Below are 23,855 nucleotides of genomic sequence, written 5' to 3' on the forward strand. Positions count from 1 at the left end.
TATATGCAGTCATTGGTTATCGGGCTGAAACCAGCAACTCACTACGCGAGAGAACCTGGTGCAATCACAGCCCGACCTATGTGTGTCTGTGGGTCTCTGTTCAAGTCAAAAGGCCTCTATATGACTCATTGGTGAGCGGGCCAAGATGACCACGAACTCACTACGCGAGAGAACCCCCGTGGAGTCGCAGGTGTCCGAAATCTCGGATCAAACCGAGATTCTCAGCGGCGTGAGCTCGGCTCTCTGACCTCCGGGGGCGGGGGGGCATCCTGGCACCGTATCCTTCCCTCGCGAACCAAATCTTGCTCCGCCACGACCAACCGCGGCTCCCTGGTGCGTTGTCTGCTGCCGCCCATCTGTCGTTCATCCCGTGCCCCCCGCGTGCCCCCCCCTCCACCCTTGCCCCCCTCCCCCCGTCCACCGTCTGCAGATGAACGCGCTGCAGTGGGCGCGCGTCCCCCACGAGCCGCCGCCCGCGTCCGAGTGCAGCGTGCAGTGCGAGCCGGGCGAGAGGCGCCGGCAGCTCAAGGGCATCCCGTGCTGCTGGACCTGCGAGCGCTGCGAGGGCTACACCTACCTGCACAAGGACTTCACCTGCAAGCTGTGCCCCTACCACCTGCGGCCCGACGCCAACCACACGGCCTGCTACCCCTTCCCGACCGTCAAGCTCGAGTGGCACTCGCCCTGGGCGGCAGTGCCCCTCTTCGTCGCCGTGCTCGGCATCCTGGCGACGTCGTTCGTGGCGGCGACGTTCGCCCGCTTCAACGACACGCCCATCGTGCGCGCGTCCGGCCGCGAGCTCAGCTACACGCTGCTCACGGGCATCTTCCTGTGCTACGTGGTCACGTTCCTGATGATCGCCGCACCGAGCGTGGCGCTGTGCACCCTGCGGCGCCTCTTCCTCGGCCTGGGAATGTGCATCAGCTACGCGGCGCTGCTCACCAAGACCAACCGCATCCACCGCATCTTCGAGCAGGGCAAGAAGTCGGTGGCGCCGCCGCGCTTTATCAGCCCCGCGTCGCAGCTCGTCATCGCGTTCAGCCTCATCTCGGTGCAGCTCTTGGGTGTGTTCGTGTGGTTCGGTGCCAACCCACCGCAGGTTTTTTGAATTTTTAAAGTTTCCTTTGCTTTGTTTGCTTGAACTGTTCATTGCTCTTCGACGCGGGTGTCTCGGTTAGTTGCCCCGTGTCTAGAATCGCTCTGGCGCGGGGAGCGACGATTTGATTGCGCACCTTAATTAATGGTGCGGATAAGGAGGCGTGGAGTAACCTATCATAGGTGTTAGACAAAATTGTCAAGTTTGTTGGAAAGTTGGAAACTCATCCTTTGGCTGTAGCCCCTTGGCAAGTGATGGAAATTACACACGGCCAAAGCAGAAACCAGTCTCCCGATAGAAATGCCGTTTTTAATATTTCATAAAGGGCTACTCATTTCGAGTGAGCACGGATGAATTTTAAGTTAAGCCAACTGCTGGGCAGGATTTAAACTCAAAATACTTTACAGCACTGTAACGCAGTGCTATCTCACAGGATCACGTCTATTCTGTTGCCAGGAAAATGCTATTGCAGGTCAGAATAAAATTGCAAGAATTAAAGTACGTCATGTAATTGCTATACATTAAACAGGCACTTATGTTTGACCTCCAAATAGATAAATCTATCAATTAATGAATATATAAATAGTTTTTCAACTATGCAATCTATGTAGTCATGTTTTAAAATTGGAAATTTGTCTGCTAACAATACCGGGTAAAGTCAAGGTGAATGTGTTAATATTTTCCATGCCTTTATTGAAATAATGACATATTTGTTAAATAAATTGTGTTTTTCACTACGTTCTTGTAACAATGCTTTGCATACAAATGGTTTAATGGTGAAAAAATATTTTAAACCGGACCCACATATTTGTTGTTAGCAGACATCCGTCTGCGTGTGTTTAATATCTCAGGTGATGCTTTGGTGGTATCGCCATGACACCATTTAATATTGCTAAATCCACATAAAATATATCTCGAGAATGTTTCCTATGATGTTTGAAACAACGGGTGCTTATTATTCTGGCATTAATGCATAATTACAGTAGATGACACTTGCTGCTAAGCACTTCCGTGCTCAAATTTAGGAAACCGCAAATTAAATAATTACATAATAAAACTCATAAATAAAACACAGTACTATCAATAATTGCATGCTCAGTGATTCACAAACCGTTGGCTACGCAGTTTTCACGATACCCCATTTATGTGGCTCCCCACCATAAATTTGCACCAAAAAGTACAAATCTGTGCAGGCGTACGTGCCCCAAACAATGGCAACACCGGGGTTGTGCACCCACCGACGTGTTCTTGGGTCGTGCCGCGTGCTGTTGGGAATTACGCCCGGCGTCACACTACGACACATTGGTGAGCTTTCCCCCCGGCTAACTCCGGCTTTCTCCCGCTTTGGCCGGCCTACGGTCAGGGGGGGCCCAACCAATTAGCTTCACGAACCGGCAACGCCGACACCAATCCGAGGGGGATATTTGTAGTTTTTCTGAAGAAACTCCCGGCACACGGAAGCGTCGGGACGTCATGCCGAACGGCACGCGGTAACAAATCGGAAATGCTTCGGTAGAGTCGCACATCTCAAGCGCATAGTTACAAGCGACGGACTTTCGGAAACGGTCTATCCTCCTTCGGAATACGTTTCTCCGCTAAGCTTGCGTCTCTTCGCTTTGTTCACCGCGTGGAATGGCAGGTGTTCATCAACGAACAGCGCACGCTTGACCCCATGGAGGCCCACTGGGTGCTCCAGTGTGACATCTCGGACCTGGCGCTCATCTGCTCGCTGGGCTACAGCATCCTGCTCATGGTCACGTGCACCGTCTACGCCATCAAGACCCGCGGCGTACCCGAAGGGTTCAACGAGGCGAAGCCCATCGGCTTCACCATGTACACCACGTGCATCATCTGGCTCATCTTCATCCCCATCTTCTTCGGCACGTCGCAGTCCGTCAACAAGGTGGGCATCGGATGCTCGCCGTGTGGCTATGAGCGACCGTCTGTTGTGCGATCTCAAGTTTCCTGTGATTTTGTAATTGTAACGATGAAAAGGTGCAGCCCTGCGACGATTTACTCACGACACTGCCGCTGAAATGGCCTCCACTGGAGGGAATTCTAGAAAGCCCCTCTGGAGGGTATTTGGTCTACTCTTCTTAGCTGGCGAGATATTTTGGAAGAGGTTTCAGTACCCGCACTTTACCACTTCACACGTAACCAGCTGATCGACTGTAACAATATTTTGCATTCTCATGCGTCCGTGGATGGAATTTCTTTCCAGCTCAGACCCCGCTTGCTTGCCCATCGCCACATATATAAACTCTTGTTGTAACAGCTCTCTCGCTGGTTCAGCAGTTCCACTGCTGGATTATTTTTTTCCACCTGAGGACGACCGCTTGTGTTGCCATTGAACCGTCGTGATATATTATTTTTTATTTTGTTTTATTTTTCTGCCGAAAGAACCAAAGACTATGGATTCCTGCAGTCACGAAAGCTTCAAATCAAGATTATTCTCATTATCGTTTTATTGTTTTTGTGATTTGTTTTACTTTCAGTATGAATCGATCTTTCTTAAAAGTTCTAAATATGCAGTTCTCTCGACACTAATTATGTAAACTTTATTATCTATAACACCTCGATTGCACATGCTTTAAATTATACAATAAATACATTTAACTATGAAACTGACGATGTCATATAACCCCCATGCTGTCAATTACTCCATAAAATGTTTTTAATCCACTCGTATAATTTGAAATGGCACTCGTGTTTACGTGGAACTTCAATAATTCTGTTATTTTGTAAGTATTTGTTAAGTAATAAATGTATTTTTTTAATAACAATGACAATTAAAATATAACAAAATTTTACAAGCCATACAATTACGATACACAGTTAGTTGTCCTTCCCCCGCACCTCCGATTATCACGTTCGGCTGCATACGGTGCGAAAGAAGTTCAACGTGCATAGGTACTTCGCGATACCATGGCAAACCGTAGGCATCGCCGTCGTAATAATTCATCGAATCGCACGTCTTTTCGCATCTCCTCGCTGTGTAAATTGCGCTCCATGTGCGAGCATGCCGAGCGTCATGGGGCCAGATTCACGTCACGACGAAACGGGTGGGGAAGGTCGCCTTGGTGATTTGCCGCATTGTCGATGATCGAGACGTCAAACGTTTTTCACGCAAAAAGCGTCGGACAAAACAAACACCCAGCACAAGATGCTGGGTCAGTGTCTTGTGCTGCTCATCCAAGCAACGGGGTGGCACTGATCCCGGCTAACAGCGCAGAACTAGTCGTGGAAATGCCACGTCCCATGGTATGACGTCACCACCTCAAAATTGCCCGCCTGTGTGCCCGCTAACTGGCAAAACTTAATATATATAAAGATATAATACAGTATGATGAAACTAAACTTGAGTTAGGCCACACCCACCCAACAGCCAAATAAGATACATTTTAAGGGTGCAAACATGTATTGTTTCAGCTCACCGTGCATTTTAAGAACATTTTTCACAACCAAATGTGGGAGTGAGATACGGCGTTTTGTTTGAAACTACGTCAAACATCATCAGGACGAGATCCACGAAGTTCGACTAAAAATCCAGAGAGCCAGAATGAGGGAATGTATCCTGGGTTGACTCGTGACTGGGATTTGAAGTCAGAACCTTTTCCGTGTGAGCTAAGTACTCTAACCACCACATCATCATCATACAACATAGTATATGCATGCCCACTGCATATGTGTGTGAACATGTGTCTCGGAACACGTCATGTTAAAAGGTGTCTATTCTCTATCACTATTCCTATTTTCGGTGCCTGGAAACTGTCGGTACGCTGAGTGTAATGTGCATGATTAGTATATTCCCTCCTGTGCCTATTCATTATCATCCGGCCTGCCAACAGAGTTATTGTCGCGATCACTAATCGCGAGGTTCTACTTAGACTTGACCTCAATTCTCTTAAGTCTTAAAACTCGATATGTAAAGAGCACATGTGCTATTTTCATAGCAGCTGTAATGTAGCAATCAATCACGTGCAATATCGCCTAAAATCGAATTAATCTTAAGTCTTAAGTTTTTTTGCACGTCAAAGTTCGTTCACATTCATTGTACGTTTTTTTTAAACTGGATACCTGAATGCATCATTTACAGAGGGATTGCAGTAATATTTTAAGCTGCGTGTAATTTTTTGCATTTAGAATTCAAACTATAAGAAGCCCAATGCTACGGAGCGACAATTGGCAATGGTCTAACACTGGTCAACAACAAAAAAAACATTTTTTTCTGGCCTGGACTTTTGCTGCTGTTTTAGACTAATTTCAGGGGACTGATTCCAAATCTGATCTCAGATTTGCTCTATCACATCTCATTTTATGCTATCGGCATACCCCAGTTTCATTGATTTTACCCGAAATTAACTCTGTCACTTATGATTGCAAGTTGTTGCGAGTCAGTGACTGCTTTAGTGTTAAAATATGGTGCTGTATGTTTCGGATAGTGTGTTTATAATATCATTTTATGTAGATATCCAAATTCATTTAATATTTTTCTTCTGCAGTTTTTATTGAAAATGAAATATTTGATATCTCAAAAACCTGATGTGATAGACAAAAACTGATGCCAGATATGGAATCAGCACCCCAAAATTACCGTATGACCGGTGGAATACCTTATGCCAGAAAAAGTGTTTTGACCAGTGTAATTGAAGCGACAGTCCAAATGCGTAGCAGGCTGCAGACAGGCAGCAGAACAATGTAAAAGGTTCAAGTTAGACATTTCTAACGCGAGCCAATAGAGGCGAGTCGTAACTGGTGCCGACAATTGCCCAAGCTCTGAGGCCCTATATGTTGGGATGTTTGTTGTTGTTGTTGCCATCTCCATTAACATGTGAGAGGAATTTCGATTTAAAGCTTTCGTGACTGCAGGCATTCATATTCTTGGTTCTTCCGGTAAAGTCACGTAGAAGGGAAATAATAAAATAATAAAAATACAACATAATAAAATTATTCTCACGACGTTTCGGCCACAACGCAAGCAGCCGTCCTCAGGTGAAGAACAGGTCTGTCGGAAAGACAGCGTCTGAATGAACACCACCAGGCTTGGCAGCGTATATTTAAGCTGGGTTGGAGGGGGAAGAGCGCCTTGACAAAGGAATTTGCATATCAAGAGGAATTTAGCATATTTATGGGAAATGCAGGTATGGGATTAGTCACTACTTCTGGAATGCGTAGGAGGTGGGCGGGGGGTTTCAAAGTCATATTATGCCCGTGCATTATGCAGGATTAGCAGCATTATTATGTTTTATTTTACTTATTTTATTATTTTCCTTCCACGTGACTTTACCGAAAGAACCAAGAAGATGTGAGAGGAAGCCTGAGTACCTGGAGAAAACCCACGTGTGCGACAGGGGAGGAGGGGCAGGAGGGGGAGGAGGGGGAGGAGGGGGAGGAGGGGGAGGAGGGGCAGCAATCTCTCCCCTTACAGGTGGAAACAGATGGAGATTAATCCCCTTGCTCGACTGCCATCACCTGGCGTGCCGCGGTATGGCAGCATCGACACCCACACGGAAAGGGAATGGTCACGAAAACGGTGTGATGCACCAACCCCCGTCCCCACATTGCTGGATTAGCGGCGTGCAAAGCCAACACTGTCAGGCTAATGTAAAAAAAGTTGTTTTGTATTATGGGAGATATGTATTAGTCCAAAGATATCCTGTATACAAGTTGCAGTGTACACGTGCCCCAGGTTGATGATGATAAAAATAACAACGAATGAACGATTATTAATTAGAAAACAGACACTTTTTCACAAATTATTGTTGTTGTCATCAAATGTTGTCATCTTCACCACAATCACGATAATTGTTGCTGTGTTGGTATCGGCCATCCCGTGGTGTTTCCCTGCAGGTGGCGACGATGTGGCTCCAACCTCCTCCCGGTTTCAATTATTTGTGACACCTTTTTGAATGCTGAACCAGATAATTTTAACAGCTTCACTGACTCACGCTTTCATATTTTAAAGCCGTATCTTTTTGTTTGTGTCTCCTGGGCAAATTTAATCACGTGCACACCCACTGCCACTCTTTCACGTCTTAACCCAATTTGTAAATACCTAACAATAACTACCTAACTTAATATGTATATTTATAGTCTGACGTGTTTTTTCGCGACTTTCGTGGCGGGTTGAATGAAACATTTATATATTTACGCGATCTAACCCTGTAAAAAACCCTGTGTTATGGATAAATAACTAATTTGCTTATTTTAACACGTGGGCTTTTGCAACCAATGTTATCAATAATAGAGGTTTTTTTTGGCTCGATCGTTTAAACATAAATGTGTTGTTAAACCAATTCTATTATGCATTAGTTCTCTTGTTTGTTTGAAATTATTACTTATTCATATTATACTGGACAAAAAAAAGGAAAGGTGGGATAGGAGTTATGTTTCTTCATGAATTTGCGCGTGTGACCTATGACCCTTGGTCATCTCACTTGTCATAATAGACACTCTGAAAGCCATCATTCCCTGTTCACTGTCATTTGCTCGCAAAGCATAACTAAGCAAGACAAATCGCAGGTGTCACCTTTTATCGAGAGGCACACACCTCACACGCACAGGAATAGAAGCAACACAATATTACAAATACAAAGGTTATGAATATATAACACCATTTTTTTAAATATAAAATTGATTCTGTAAAATATTGCTTTGCACTTTTCGATTTAAAGCTTTCGTGACTGCAGGGATTCATATTCTTGGTTCTTTCGGTAAAGTCACGTAGAAGGGAAAAAATAAAAATAAAAAAAATAAAACATCATAAAATAGAATTTTCACGTCGTGAGAATTATTTCCCGTCTACGTGACTTTACCGAAAGAACCAAGAAAGTTGCTTTGTACCTCAAACACTACAAAACAGAGATAGTGTTAACGTATATGCCAGTACCCACCTTGATATTCTTGTACACGTAAGCCCCGCTATCAGTAAACTTTGTTAGCATACAAACATACTGAGAGTGCTGCAGAGAAATATTTAAAATGTAAACTTTGAGGAGAGCAGACCTTTCCAAATGTATTATACTTATAACACGACTCATATTTCCCCAGATCTAACAATTGACTTCAATACGCGGTAAACAAATATTATACATAACGTTAGATTTCAGTTTCAAACTTTGCACTTATTGATTGCTTTTACTCTGGTTTTGCTCGATTCAAGTTTTCCACGGATCTTTGTTTCTTATTTTCAATATTATTTGTATTTACCTCACAGAATGTTAACTATCTCACCTGGTATACAGGAAGGCGTGGGTTCCATCCCGACGCTGACAATCCTACATTTGCCGTTTGGAATATTCTCCCCGTGGTCATGTGGATTTTTCTCGGAGTCCTCCGGTTTTCCCCTCCATATTTAGAAACAATATGCATTTAGAGTATTTAACTGCTATAGATTTCCACGTGATAAGCCACTTCATTGAGCTATCATTTGTGGCCAGGTCGCTTCTGAAAAAGAGCCAAATAGCTCAGTGGGCTTTACCTGATAAAATTAAATAAAACGTTTAACATCATAGTAAAATATATTCTTAGGTTTTCGGTAAAGTCATGTAGGTAAAAATTAAAATTATTAAAAGTAAAATAAAAATAAAATAAAATCACAACGTTTTCGAAACGTCGTGATTTTTATTTTATTTTTATTTTACTTTTATTAATTTTTATTTACATTTTTTACCTACGTGACTTTACCGAAAACCTAAGAATATGAATCCTTGCAGTCACGAAAGCTTCAAATCTAGAAATAGTAAAATAGTCTCCTTGCAAAATAAATACATTTTTTGTGACTTATTCAAAATGCAGAGTGCATCCCTGCTTAAACAAGCCTGGGCAGCGCTAGCTACATTGATGGTTTTGAGCAGTGGAAATTACACGTTCCTATGGCGTGAGCCAGACTCTGCAAGTGGATGTTTTCCATACTTGTTCAAGGCTGATAGAGTGGTGGCTCAGTGGGTAGTGCACTGCGCCACAAACCTCGTGACCTTGCTTTGATTCTCGACCACAGCTGCCACATGAGTGGTAAACAGTGTCCGAAGTCGTCACGACCCCCACTTTTACCAACCCATACTGACCAACGGGGTGAAGTATGGTCAATCAACCCCCATGACCAAAACTGCGTAGGGAGGTCTACGACTAGCAATGGACTGATTACTGGCGAAAATTGTTATTATGTTAATATAATACAACTTGATTGATGTAACCTGAATGTTTTAACGTGTATTTTATAAAATTGCAGCATTATTTTTGTGCAAGATGAATATATATGTATATGAATTGTGTTTACCAGTTTCAAAAATGTGGGCAATTGTGTGAGTATCATCACGTCCCATTAGCAAACATAAAATGCAAAGATGTGATGGTGAAACAGTTCAGTCTGTGATCAATGCGTCTTGTAATGCACATTAAAGCCCCCAAAAAGATGGCACTTTTGATGCTATTTTAAACACGTTGATATGCCTTGCAGGCGGAATCGACATGAAGACTTGACAGTTGCTTTTAAATGAGTGCAGGAGCAGTCACAGTAGAATAAGAGTTCTTGGAAAAAAAAGTACGCGGCCACATTCCACTGATTAAATGTTTTATTCCAGCCAAATCTCATTCCTTTAAATATCTTATCTCTGAACCGAGGCGAGGTTTCTCGTTCAATGACGAATGCGAGATGTAATCTTTGAATGATTTCATGTAAAAAAAAACAGTGAGGGTGAAGAGTAACTGAAATAAATGCATTCACGTTGTACGTGTGTGTTCTTCATTGGAGCGGTGGTGTAGCGGTTAGTGCGCTGCGCTACGAATCTGGCGACCCGAGTTCGATTCCCGCCCATGGCCAACACCAGTGGCGATTATCTAAACCGATCCTGGGCCTCCCCTTGGTCGACTCAGCCTTAAATGAGTATCTGGTGCGGTGAGTCGTAAACATCGCCACCCACCCCCTCGTGTACCGTTCCAGCCTTCATAGGTGCTCGCAATCAGCACTTGACCCAACAGTCTATTGGAGGCTATACGGGGGATCTTTGTCCTAGTGTTTATCATTGAATCTAGGACCCGATTCACTTGCTGGTTAATGTCAAAGTTGTGGTATTTTGGGATATAAAACATACCATCGTCTCGTTGCCAGCGCGTTGCTTTCTCAAGGTGTCAATTTGGCTCCGATTTTTCTCGATAAGCAGCTACTCGTGGATAGTTTTGAAGGAGTCTAGTTTACCTGAGCGACCAAATCCGTTTTTTTTACTATGTAATACGAGTCAACAGCTCTATAATCAAGAATGTAGAAACGCTGTTATCGGAGTTGTTATTTTTTTATATACATATTTATTTAAATGCCAGTTAGGCATTTTTCTTGTACTCCCCATAAACACAATTGGTGTGGTAACATCAAAGGACAACTAAATATTTCTATACAATCTTATTGAATCAGTTTATGGACCAAGGGCTCACTACGTAAGACCAGATAAAGTGAATATTTTGTGCATCTGTGCATTGCCATTGCTTCCGAGCATTAAAGATTACATTGACTGAGTAGTGAGTATCTGCTGAGATGAAGTGATATTTTTTGTTAACGCGTCTTTATCGTTTGTTTTTAATAGTTCTTGCCATTCATTGCCACATTTAAGTCGTAATTTGTCCTGTCAAGGCGGCGAAAAGATGATCAAGTAGATTGTTTAGGAGCCAGAGGTTTCAGGATGAGTTGTCCCAGTTCTGTATTGCAAGAGGGTTGTTACATCTCACTTGCCTGTCACCTGGTTACACTCACAGGTTCAAATGATTGCAAACGTATTTAGCCATCTGTGATTCGCGTATCTGATTGCAGATGCTTCAAACTAAATGCAATTTCCGTTAATCTTATTTTGAAACAGCATCCTTCCGCATTGGCATAAAGCAACATGTCCATCGCAATGCTCGTTTCAATGCCCTTAAAGTACGGAATGAGATAAGGACATGACAAAAGAAACAACAATGTAAATGTATACTATTTAGTCTCCTGTTTATTGCGATGATTTATCTTTAATATTCTTGAGCAATCTCAAAAAGCGATTGACTTTAAGCAGAACGATGACGATCGTTAGTTCAGTGCATCGTCTCATCGGAAGCTTGTTGCGTGTAAATCCGGATTGAAAGCTGACTCAGCCCTTTATCCCTTTGGGGCAGATAAAATTAGTACCACTTTGTGGAAAGTCAACACTGGGTATCCAATGGATCGGCTTGTAATCAATTCTACCACTGGTTGTAAGGAAACAAGTTAATGAGCCCCACTACGTTCATTATAAAGTTTAAACTACTTGGAACTGAAATAAATAAGTGGTGTGCTCGTGTACGAGCGTGGTGCTAGGCAGGTGGGCTTGCCCTCCTTCGCTACTCTCTGAACTTGAAGCTCCCTGCAGGGATTTAAGGCCATTAAGCGACTGTGGGGTTAAGGTTTCCCCTGTGCCACTATGCCCTGACATGTTCCATTATGCTCTGGCATGATCCCTTACGATGTGTCAATTTAATTTCCTGCTAATGCATACAGTAAATAAAAAAATGTGCTGCTTGTAAGGCAGTCAATTACAGCTCACAGTGCTCATGCATCTGTTCAAGATCCTGTGCCATGCCTTATGCCCCTAAGTCTTGGCCCAGCACATAATTTACAGCTGCAATCAAAGTATAGTGATGTACATGGAGCTCAAATCCTCCCACTACATTGCCAATAGCCCACTTTACAGAAGACCTTCAAATTATTGCGCGTGTGTGCCTTTGATCTGTTTACCAAAACATTACCCTTTGTCTAACCTCAGTTTTAGACACCTTAGTATTCGCAGGAATACAAGGAAGGCAGCGCTACTCAAAGTTTCTCCCTACTCAAATGAGACATGAAGCAGCGTTTGTGTTGATTCGTGGCTCTGAGCCAGTGGTGGAACCCTCCGCATTCTCATGGACGGAGTTGGACATTTCAGTGGACAACTACTTTCGACTCTCTACCAAGCAGTGCCATGGAGTAATAACAGTCTGAGTTGACCATGGACTGGGATTTGAACTCACAACTCGTATGCTAGCATGACTTAAATATGAACAAAGTATGTACAGAAAATTGCATGGCACAAATGTAACACGGACCAGAAAGTTTCTGCAAATATCATAGTTCAACCTAACGGACAGTCGGCTTGTGTGGGATGCGTCACTTGGAGGGTGCCATGGTGGCGGGATGTTAATTACCTCGCTTGGTATACAGGAGGTTGTGGGTTCAATTCCGACCCTGACGCCTGCTGCTGTACATTTGGAATTTGCGTGTCTCTCTCTTTCCCCGTCGTCACGTGGATTTTTCTCCTGGTCTTTCGGTTTTCCCCTCCACACTTAGAAACGTACGTTTAGAGTATTTGGCTGCTATACATTTCCACGTGATAAGCCACTAAGTTGGGCTATGATTTGTCGCCAGATCGCTTCTGAAAACGAGCTATATAGCTCAGTGGGCCTTACCTGGTCAAATAAGAATAGGTTATTTCCAACAATTGTTTACAGTTTACGGTGATTATGAATAATAACCGCGCGGGAGACAAGGGGCAGAATGGGTGCGAGGCGGTGTTTAGTAAGGGCACAAAGCGGTGACATCATCAGAATCACAATCCTTATTCATACTGGAGGAATCCGATGAGCTATAAAACTCGTATTCACAGATGTCCAATAGGTCAGCTCGTGTGCAGCCTCTGTCAGTTAGATGATTGCAAGCTTGTGAGAGGTGGATTGGGGAGACCTTCATCCAGCAGTGGATTGACCATGGCTGATGATGATGATGATGATAAAAACGACAGAGTAAAGGAATGTCATTTGAACGTTGCCTTCAACTTGTTTTACCTGGAGTGCTATGTTGTTTTACTGAGATTTCATCGTGAACAGGATATACATCTGGCAGCATGAATCGGTCAACGAATACCTGCTGGCCGGAGATTGCGTGTTGGCATGTCTGACAAAGCTTGTTAGCATCGGTGATCTGTAACACAAAATAATACAGGTATGTTTGGGGGGTTAGATCGTGTAAATATATAAATGTGTCGTTAAACCCGCCACCACCCGACACAGCTAATTAGTAAGGTTTGTCACGTAAACAGAACGCGGCCAGTTCGTTACTAGTACAGCACTCTGATGTGTTGGAGAGCAAAGCCACATCATTTACAATTTGTAACTCACTAGCTAACGCTGTCTGATAAAGAGGTGACATCTGAATTTTAATAACTTTATTTCTCTATGGTTTACAGAAGAAATATCCATTGAATATTATTCCAACAGAATACCACATCCTGAATGTGTACTTTACCAGCCTTATTTAATTATTTACATCCTTCCATACAAATGTGTTGTGCTTGCACATTCTTATGGGCTATTACCAGGTCTAGCCTCGGGCTTCTCAAGTTCTCTGCACGAAGAAGAGTGCCTTGTTTTTAATCATCTTTAAATTCCACATCTCAATGGGAGCCCCATTCCTTTTTTTGGCATGACCCTGTTTATGAAATTTCCCCCTAATGTTTTGGCATGTCTCATTGACAGACACTCTCACACACAGAGAATTGTAAACAAATTGGGCTGGAGTATTTGACCAACTCTCTTGTTGTGGCTAATGATGATGGAAATGGGCTTCGACATTGTTAAATGTTGATTAATTATTGAAAACTCGCAGCACCCAGAGGTGCAATTCCACAAATAGTTTACATTTCATATTGCAATTCACGTTTAAAAAAAAAACACTCATCAGGTGCCGCACTGCCATTGTGATGGATGTTTTGGTGCTTTAATCAAAGTGGGATAATTGCAGCATTCACAGTGTCAAGGAGAAAACGTGAATTTCGATGACATTTGGCAGGTTCGTTGTCTGTCGGGATATGAGGCCTTCCACCAATTTTGAAGAAATTTGGTCTGTTAGCTTTTTGTTTGCCGCGCGCGACCTCAAAAACGGAGATTCTCATGCCATTGATAACTAAGGCGACTGTGAGTACGTCTAGTGTTAAAAAAACACACAATGGGGGTGATGGACTACATTTTTCCACAAAGTGTTGTTTTCATGTTTCCAAATTTGACCGTTCATTTTAATCAGTTGAACTGTTCGTCTGACTTTCTACGTTGGCCAGACATCTCGGAAGAGCTGGGAGCTCCCCACACTTTACCCCAACCCACGCATGTGACCTGCCCATCGGCTGGCTATCTGTGGCTTTTCCCATGTATACCTCTACGTGGACAGAGGTGGTGCGATTTAATATGCGTGAGTGTGCATTGTGCTAACTGCCGCGGCAGCAGATCAGACCAAACTAGCGAGCACTAGATTACAAGTCCAGTGTGCTAATCGTTATGCCAGGACATGATCGGACAACTACAACAACTATTATAATCATTCTAGATTTGAAGCTTTCGTGACTGCAAGGATTCATACTCTTAGATTTTTTTTCGGAAAAGTCACGTAGGTAAAAAATTTAATTAACATTAATAGAAGTAATCTATATATATAAAATCTGTCTGTCTGTCTGTCTGTCTGTGTGTGTGTCTGTCTGTCTGTGTGTCGCCGGACCATACGCAGTTTCATTGGACGAAATGTGAGGGATTTGCGAGACACGATTGGTCCGTTTGGTTTTCCACGGCGGTTGCCCCTGGCAACGGGTAGCGACGCATTCGCTGCGGGGTGGACGCCATTTTTAATTCCCGTTAAAAATATGCGCACGCATTAACACACGACTCTGAGGTAAATTCATCAAAGTTTCACGTCCTCTTCACTCCCCCCCCCACCCCAATGTGTGCAATTACTATTATAGGGTCGGTAGATAATACAATTATAGCGATTAGACAGTATTATTGTAGCGCGGTGGGGGGGGGGGGTAACGGCCCCAGTACCCAGCCTCAGCCGGATGGGCAATTTAGGCGAGGCCGGAGGCTCTGCACGGTACTAGGCCTCGACACCCCACCACACTATAGGCCGTACATATTACTGCACAGCGGCCCAGGAGATCGTGGCTGGGGGGGGGTGGGGTAGCAGCCCATCTGTGTATATATGTAAGGTTATTAAGAAATATATTTTTCACCCGGGCAACGCCGGGTACTTCTGCTAGTAATAGAAATAAAATAATAAATCACGACGTTTCGGAGGCAACACAAGTCTCCGTCATCAGGTGGGACCGTCACAGCCTTGATGCAGTAAATTTAGCTGTGACGGTCGTGATTTATTATTTTATTTATATTATTACTTCTATTAAATTTAATTTTATTATAATCATGCGAAATATTTCCCGGGGGAAAACCATGCCAGAGTCTCTCGGCTCTTGTTCAGGAGGATCCTAAAAAAAAAAACATGTTTTATTTTAAGACTAAACTAGTATTCTTTTATCAGGTATGGACGACTGAGCTGTACGTTATAGCTCTTTTTCAGGAGCGACCACAAATGATAGCCCAACGAAGTGGCTTGTCACGTGGACATTTAGAGCAGCCACATACTCTCGTGTATTTGTACGTGTGGCGATTACCATTAATGCGCCTTTTGGCATCTAGGATGAAACTGGAGTTCCCAAAAAAACACATCCAGGGGATGTCACTCAATGCTCCCGCACAGAAAGTTTCAGTCCACAGACACCCGGACACACTGAGTGGACGAAATGTATCTGTGGACAGCACCCATTGCTGCAGAGCCATCTGCTGTCACCTCCCAGCCCTTACAGGCATAGCCTCTGAGATGTGGGTGTGTTTGTGATACTACCCCTGCTTATTTTGCCTTCGGCTGAAGAGCGGGAGTCAGAGGCCGCGTGGCAACGATGACAGACGCAGGTCCTTGCGTCTATCAACACCACATTGGCACTTTAGCCGCAACTGGTATCTACATACCATAACGGTACCTCTCAGTGAATGTATTCAAGTGTCCGTTGAAAGAGAATATGACGCTCAATCTGTGCTTGCAAGCTTGGCCAACTACTGGACATGAATCAATGTCGATGTCGTGTATATAAATTGACATTCCACGTACCTTTGTTTAAAAGAAAGCATTACTCTTCTCACACTGTCGCACATTCTCTCCACCTCTACCTTACAGCCCTTGTACACACTCTGCTTTACAAATAATACACTGAACATGAGGATGTGCGTTGTAATGACCAGCGTCATTATAGACATTTTATTATTATTCATTTATCTTTAGTGACCTGCTTACCCTTTTCTCTATGTTTGCACTGCTGTCGTTTTTTTGTATTGTTTGTATATCTTCCGAGCTAAACGGATTCTAATCCTTCAGTCTAAATAAAGATTCCGATTTTGATTAGTCATGATTTATATCTTCTGCTGATTATACGGGTGTCCATGCTATTGTCTTTGCCATGAGTGTTCTGAAGCTACAATTCCCTCTGCTCTTAATTCTCCAACGCGGTCACTTCATCTTCCTGTTATTAGTCCCCGTTAGCATGTTTCCTCCCTTTGACTCTTTTCGAGTGTCCATCATTCACTACCCCTTGTAGTGGTGTACTCGGGTGTTCATTATTATTGCATTTGTATAACCCACGTGTGGTCCATTAATGCAGGGCAATGCACCGTCTGGGTAGGAGATTCTCTTTTTCGCTTCATCATCCATAATTCAACTTGGCCAGGTGTGCGAAGTGCATTGTATGGGACACAAACGTGGTGTTGTACACAGTGTAGCTTTTTTCCATCACGTTTTGTAGACTTTTTGCCACAGACCATATTGCTGATCAATGCAAAGGCAGCGATTTGCTTGTTGTTTTTCATTGTCAAACTAATTTCGAAAATTACTGCACCCCGCCTTCGCGAGCCACTTTACGCCACCGTGTTGATTCAGTAATTGCCATACGGACACATTCTCGATTGTGTTTTACAGCTGTGTCCATCCCAATAATTATGCATTTCTAAAAACCAGCTTCCCCTCACGGTTGCTTCGTTTCTAAATGTATCATTGTTCCATTATCTGTAACCTTTCGTGAACTTTTCATACGCGTGTGATAAGTGGCTAATGGGTCTGTAATTATTCAGATCAGCCCCCCCCCCCAATTAACAGTGCGTAGAACATAGATGGTGATAATGCTATTAGCCTATTGATCAGTGCACTTACCTCTGCACAATCGTGTTTACCTTTCTCTGACAAAGAGGTAAAGACGAAGATAATTGATAATGGATTTTTTTTTTGGAGGGTGAGGGGGGGGGAATGAGACCACGGAATGATCTGGCCAAATGTATGTTGTGGAATCCCCCTCTGACGAGCGACGTCGCCAGACAAGTGAAATAGTCGCACAGGCAGTTGACACTTCTTTTTTTCTTCTTCTAGATTTGAAGCTTTCGTGACTGCAATGATGTATACTCTTTGGTTTTTTCGGTAAAGTCACGTAGGTATTTTTTTATTATAAAATAAATGAAAACAACTAAATTAAATCACGACGTTTCGGGCGCAACACAAGCGTCCTTCTTCAGGTGGGGACAACGTAGCGAAAGCACAACCGCTTAAGTGTGTCTAAGAGATGGCTGTGACGAGGAATTATACAGTCGCGGGGGATGGAGGGAGGGGAGGGGCCATGGTGAGTGTGTGGGCGGGCTGTGGACTGGGAGGCAACGCTGTGAGGAACGGGGAGGGCGCTGGGAGGCAACACATGGAGTTCAAACTGAAGCTTTGTGATGCAGGGGGCGGAAGTAGATAAGAAAGCTAAGATGACATCCGTTGTTAGTTAGTTGCAACAGCCCAAGTCGAAGAGCAATTCAACCCAACCAAAATTAAGCATTGAGATGCAACATTTTGCACAAATTACGAGCAGATAATAATTACGTGGCCTCATCCAAATTTGCTTTTTTAAAAATCATAATATCGGTGGTAAAACCAGACGTGCCATGTTAAAAACAATTATTGAGGCATCACGTGTGTAATGACGATGATGAAGACTTTAGCAAATTTCAACAACAAGGTTTCATGGAGTGAAACGAACAAATGCAACGTGAACTCTTTCAATAAACAAAAACAAAGATATGCAAACGAAACACCGTCTAACCTGTGTTTCTACGTGCTGAATACACGGGGTAAGGAAATCTAGTGGAGCCGTTTAACTTATATTAATCAGTCTCCGGATGAGCTTTCAATATAGGCTAAACATAGCAATTATTCTAGTTATATTTATTCACCTACTTATCTTCATCTGCACCTCCGATTAGCACGGTTGACTACGTACGGTACGAAAGAAGCTCAACATACAAACATACATTCACATTCTATCATCCGAATATCTATCCTCTTCAACCCAACCACTCTCTATCCTATCCCAAACGTAAGTAGCACTTGTCCTCTCCTTGTGCAGACTCTTACAACTACCGACATCCCTACGAGCCCAACCTACAACACATTGCAAACTTCACCAGCTGTACACACACGTTACACATGAGCTGCCACACAGGGCTGCTACGTGTGTAAGTATGTGTACTTGTGTATGTTGAATTTCTTTCACACCGTACGTAGCCAATGGTGCTAATCGGAGGTGCGGGGGGAAGAACAACAAATTACAGTGGAACCTCGGTTTACAACCGCTTTGGAATACGTCGAATTTGGTATACGTCGTGTTTTTTCGAGAGAAAAAAATGTCTTGGGATACGACGTCTTGCTTGGGATACGACGCGTTTGCTAGAACGTGTATGGGTCGGGATGAGTCACCGCGTACAATACCCGCGTATGCCCCGTTCACGACTGAAACAAAGCGAGAGGGGCGGGGTGGCGTAGGGGGGAGGGGCGGGGGATGTGGGGGAGAGGGGCGGGGGGCGTGGGGGGCCGCCACCATGGAGGGTGGATTCCCGGGTCGAGGCGCGCGCGACGTGCGTGGTTGAGGCACGTCACGTGACCAGCGCAGCTGGCAGCAGCGCTGGTCACGTGGCTTCTGTATGCATTTTAGTAATTAGTGTCTAAATTATGTCATACAACACCATTAATGTATGATATGCCACATAAAATATAATTTCTTTTCCTCTGGAATAGATTATTTACTTTCTCATTATTTCTTATGGGAAACATTCCGTTTGGTATACGTCATTTTCGGTATACGAATTAACGACTTATACCGAGATACCACTGTAAACACAAAAAGCACTTCTAGAGAAATTCATCTTCAACCTGGATGATTTAAAAGTGCAGAGCTCCCAGTGGCTTCCGAATAACAAAAGGAAGAGCGTTCCAGACGGCCGCAGAAGCGAATTTGAAAGCGCGGCGATGCAGTTTTAATGTGTGTGGACTGTTACACACGCATTGAACACGCTGGACTTTCGAGTAAGTGTTTTGTCTGATTATTTTGAGAGGTCATGAACAGAGACTAGACAATGACCCCTCTAAAGGCCACGTGCCTGTCTGAGATTATAACTGCTTTGGTAACTTTGTTGAATATGAAGGTGCAGCACAATGAAATAACAAAACAAAAAAAATATTGTTGCATCGACAATAATTTTCATTAATTAGTGTTAATATCTACATGGATTGGCTTGCATATTGTACGTATCCATGACGTGCACTGGGAATTGCGTACTCAACAATTGTCACGTCGGTGAATGCCAATGTCGCACGCGCCTTGTACCAAAACTGTGTCCATCATTATAAGCGGCATGCTTTCCTGCAAGTCCACTTGTGTCACGACAACGTATCACTTGGCAATGGAATTGACCCTTTATCACTGCTATTCGCATTCATTCTCATCCAGAACCAGAGTCTGAGAGATTCTGATGTTGCGTTCAATGGCTCAATCTCAGGATATCCGAGCGATACTTTTGTGTGGAGTTTTTTTAAGGTCAGTCGATATGTGTTCAGGCTCGATACAAAAAAATAAAATGCTAATAATTCTAGTTTTATACTTCAAACTTTCATTTTGCCTGTTATTACATTGTTAGATATGAATAGGATATGATTAACTAAAAGTACAATTATTCGTTATTTCGTTTGAATATCCCTTTAAAAAATACGATTTTTACTTACATGCATGCGTGTGTATGTATGGTGAAAGCCATTATAAGAAGTATGCATTTCATATTATATTGTACACGAGTTCATTCACCCATTCTTCTCCTTTTCATTCATGAGCCAGACTTGTTACCTCATTCCTTAATTCCTCCGCATGCACATTTAAACCAACATCAGTTACGTCCATAATAGAGGATTTTCTGGTCGTGAAAAGTCTACGTGTTAAACTAACATCAGTTACGATATGTTTAATTAACCTTTTGCATGTCTGCCTACTGTTAGCAAATGTCAAGGCTGGGCAATGACTTGAAAAGTTAGTTCTTCACTAACTACAAAAGTGGTGCCAATTTAATTCAAATGTCACGTTTAACCTTACAAAGTTCACTGCTACAATGTTTTACCAAGTTTTCGCCTGAGATCTGTTTTGTTCAGTTGCAAAAACTATGAGGTATAAAAAACAATCGTGTGCGTTCATCGTGAATGATGAGAGCGATGCGAAATATACTTGCCATTCTATTTGTTGAGCGCATGTTGCAGCGGGTCGACAAATTAGTCACCCGATTTAAAATCGTCCGCGGCCATGAGAATCAAGGGCGATCCAGCATGGTGGTTATTCAACCTCCTACCTGATGAGAAGCACTGGCTTATGTATGTGCTTCAAGGTACTGGTAGTAAAGTGTTTGGCTGTACTGAGACTGCATCTCTGCGTCAAAAAATACCAAAATCTTCACTTTCGTTTACATTGAAATTACTGAATTCTTCCTGCACCAAATAAGAAGAACAGATGTATTTTTTTTACATTGTCCAATTATGGTAGCTTGGCTGATGATTACCATTCATTACGTCAAATTGAGTTATCTACGTACACTCATCTCCACCATATTTTGCGTGGCTTATGCCTGCAATGATCGTTGAAGCGTGATAAGAACATGGTGTTGAAGGTGCCACATTCATATTTATTGCACCGTTTTATCGTGTACGGCCCATTTTTTTATTGGATGGTTCTGCATTATTGACTACCCTCCCTACGCTGTGTGGCCTTCTGCGTAGTTTGTCATTATTTTTTATGGCTTATACGGTTTAGAGTAGTGATGCTTCTCATCCTTCGCCTCTCCTTCGTCAACTTGACTGGCTTCCCGTTTACAATCGCTGTCTTTTCAAATAACTTTCACTCGTCTAAATCTCTCCATGGCCTTGTCCCACCTTATCTCGCCTCGCTCATCTCTTTTTTACGTCCGCCCCCTCATGCTCTTCGTTCACAATCATCGCTCTGTCTTCTCTCTCTGTCCCTCCTTCTCCCTGTGCCCAATTCCGTTTTCAGTCGTTCTGCCTCATTTCACCCTACCACTGGAATACACTTCCCATGTGCATTGAGTAACACTGCCCATAGACTCAAGACTGCCCATAGACTCAACACTGCCCACAGACTCAACACTGCCCATAGACTCAACACTGCCCATAGACTCAGCACTGCCCATAGACTCAACACTGCCCATAGACTCAACACTGTCCATAGACTCAACACTGCCCATAGACTCAACACTGCCCATAGACTCAACACTGCACCATAGCCTCAACACTGCCCATAGACTCAACACTGTCCATAGACTCAACACTGCCCACAGACTCAACACTGCCCACAGACTCAGCACTGCCCCTAGACTCAACACTGCCCACAGACTCAACACTGCCCATAGACTCAACACTGCCCATAGACTCAACACTGCACCATAGACTCAACACTGCCCATAGACTCAGCACTGCCCATAGACTCAACACTGCCCATAGACTCAACACTGCCCATCGACTCAACACTGCACCATAGCCTCAACACTGCCCATAGACTCAACACTGTCCATAGACTCAACACTGCCCACAGACTCAACACTGCCCACAGACTCAGCACTGCCCCTAGACTCAACACTGCCCATAGACTCAACACTGCCCATAGACTCAACACTGTCCATAGACTCAACACTGCCCATAGACTCAACACTGCCCATAGACTCAACACTGCACCATAGCCTCAACACTGCCCATAGACTCAACACTGTCCATAGACTCAACACTGCCCACAGACTCAACACTGCCCACAGACTCAGCACTGCCCCTAGACTCAACACTGCCCATAGACTCAACACTGTCCATAGACTCAACACTGTCCATAGACTCAACACTGCCCATAGACTCAACACTGCCCATAGACTCAACACTGCACCATAGCCTCAACACTGCCCATAGACTCAACACTGTCCATAGACTCAACACTGCCCACAGACTCAACACTGCCCACAGACTCAACACTGCCCATAGACTCAACACTGTCCATAGACTCAACACTGCCCACAGACTCAGCACTGCCCATAGACTCAACACTGCCCACAGACTCAACACTTGCCCATAGACTCAACACTGCCCACAGACTCAACACTTGCCCATAGACTCAACACTGCCCCTGTACATTAAAAAGTCCTCCTCCTGAACCTCATTCTGTTCCTCTCTGAAAGCCTCGCCTCTTCTCCATCGCCAATTCTCTTCCTCCCCTCGCCCCTCCACTCTGTCCCATCCTTCCCCTGTAGGCCATTCATGACCCCACGTGGTCTCTGTTACGGTCACTCATTCTTCGGCCCTTGCAACTGTCTTTATCGTCTGAACCATTCTGTTGTTGTTGTTTCTGCTTTTAAACTGCGTAAAGCGCCTTGAGCTAAGGTGCTCTATCAGTATAAAATATGATGGGATAAGATACAGCATTTTAAATGCCCTGTTGACTACAGTATAGTCTATAGTGTAGCCACCGCAATGCAGATTGATGCTTCTTATTCACAGTAGTTTATACTTAGCGCATTCGGTAGAGCCAGTTCTTGGGCAGCTTACCAAATATGTACGGACAAAGTCATACAATGCCTAATATGTATCCTGTCGAGATTTACTGGCATGCCACTTAACAATGACAACACCGTTATACTCATCTATCTGTTTTGTTTTATATGCTGCGCATAAGTGCAGAATTCTAAATGTCCACTTACGCACACATCTACACGTTCCCACTGCTTCAAAACATTCCAAATGGCCACACAATGTCGATCAAGCTAACCGTGAGACGTAGCACAAACATAAATGTGATTCTCCAATGTAACTGGTGCACAGTTATAAATAACAATAACTCACGAAAAATAAATCAATAAAACTGCCACAAAAGGAAAAACACGTTTTGGGAAATGGCCCTTTTTTGGAGCAGTGGGAGAGGTTCTATCTTATGTATTTTATTTATTTATATGTTATGTATTTCTAGAAAAAAACTATTTATTTATATATTTTTTTCTCTTTTCGGGCAGTGTCATTGAAGAATATGTTTTTGCTATGAGACAAAGAAGGTCATTTCCCCTCCTGTCCAACATTACAAATGCCAAGCATGCGGAGAGACGTGTGCCCTGGCCAGCACATTTACTAGCTGGATTCCAGGCCCCGTGGCTTTCATCTGCTGTAAGCAGTGCACACTTGGGCAACAACTCATTCTCATGCCACGAGCGTGCAAGGGGGAAGCAAGGCAGGGGACAGTGGGAGACGAGCATGCGACGCCGCGGGGGGACACTCCTGGCTTCGGGGTTTAACGCGACGAAACGCAAAGTGTGTCCTGGAAAAAATATGCCAAGCGTCCTTGCCTCCCATTGTCACTCAGCCGTTAAATGTTCGACATTACTCTAAGCTACTCCATGGAAGAATGGTTTTTCATACCCGCTGTTAAACGAATGCCTTATTATGGAACGTTATCAGTGGTCATCTTATGGAGGACTCGTCTCTGCCATAGAAATGTGGAATATCCATCACTGACTTGCGTCC

General features: G+C 43.7%; 1 protein-coding gene across 1 annotated transcript in view; it reads left to right on the forward strand.

Annotated features, from left to right (window-relative positions):
* LOC144729950 (metabotropic glutamate receptor 8-like) overlaps nucleotides 1-23,855 on the forward strand; it is a 248,734-nt gene that overhangs the window by 212,463 nt on the left and 12,416 nt on the right. The window contains exons 8-9 of the mRNA XM_078610378.1: nucleotides 431-1,099; nucleotides 2,736-2,999. Coding sequence (XP_078466504.1) covers nucleotides 431-1,099; nucleotides 2,736-2,999 — 933 coding nt within the window. The remainder of the gene's footprint in view (nucleotides 1-430; nucleotides 1,100-2,735; nucleotides 3,000-23,855) is intronic.

This window comes from Lampetra planeri, chromosome 34 (assembly GCF_965212315.1).
Source record: "Lampetra planeri chromosome 34, kcLamPlan1.2.h2, whole genome shotgun sequence".
Classification (NCBI taxonomy): domain Eukaryota; kingdom Metazoa; phylum Chordata; class Hyperoartia; order Petromyzontiformes; family Petromyzontidae; genus Lampetra; species Lampetra planeri.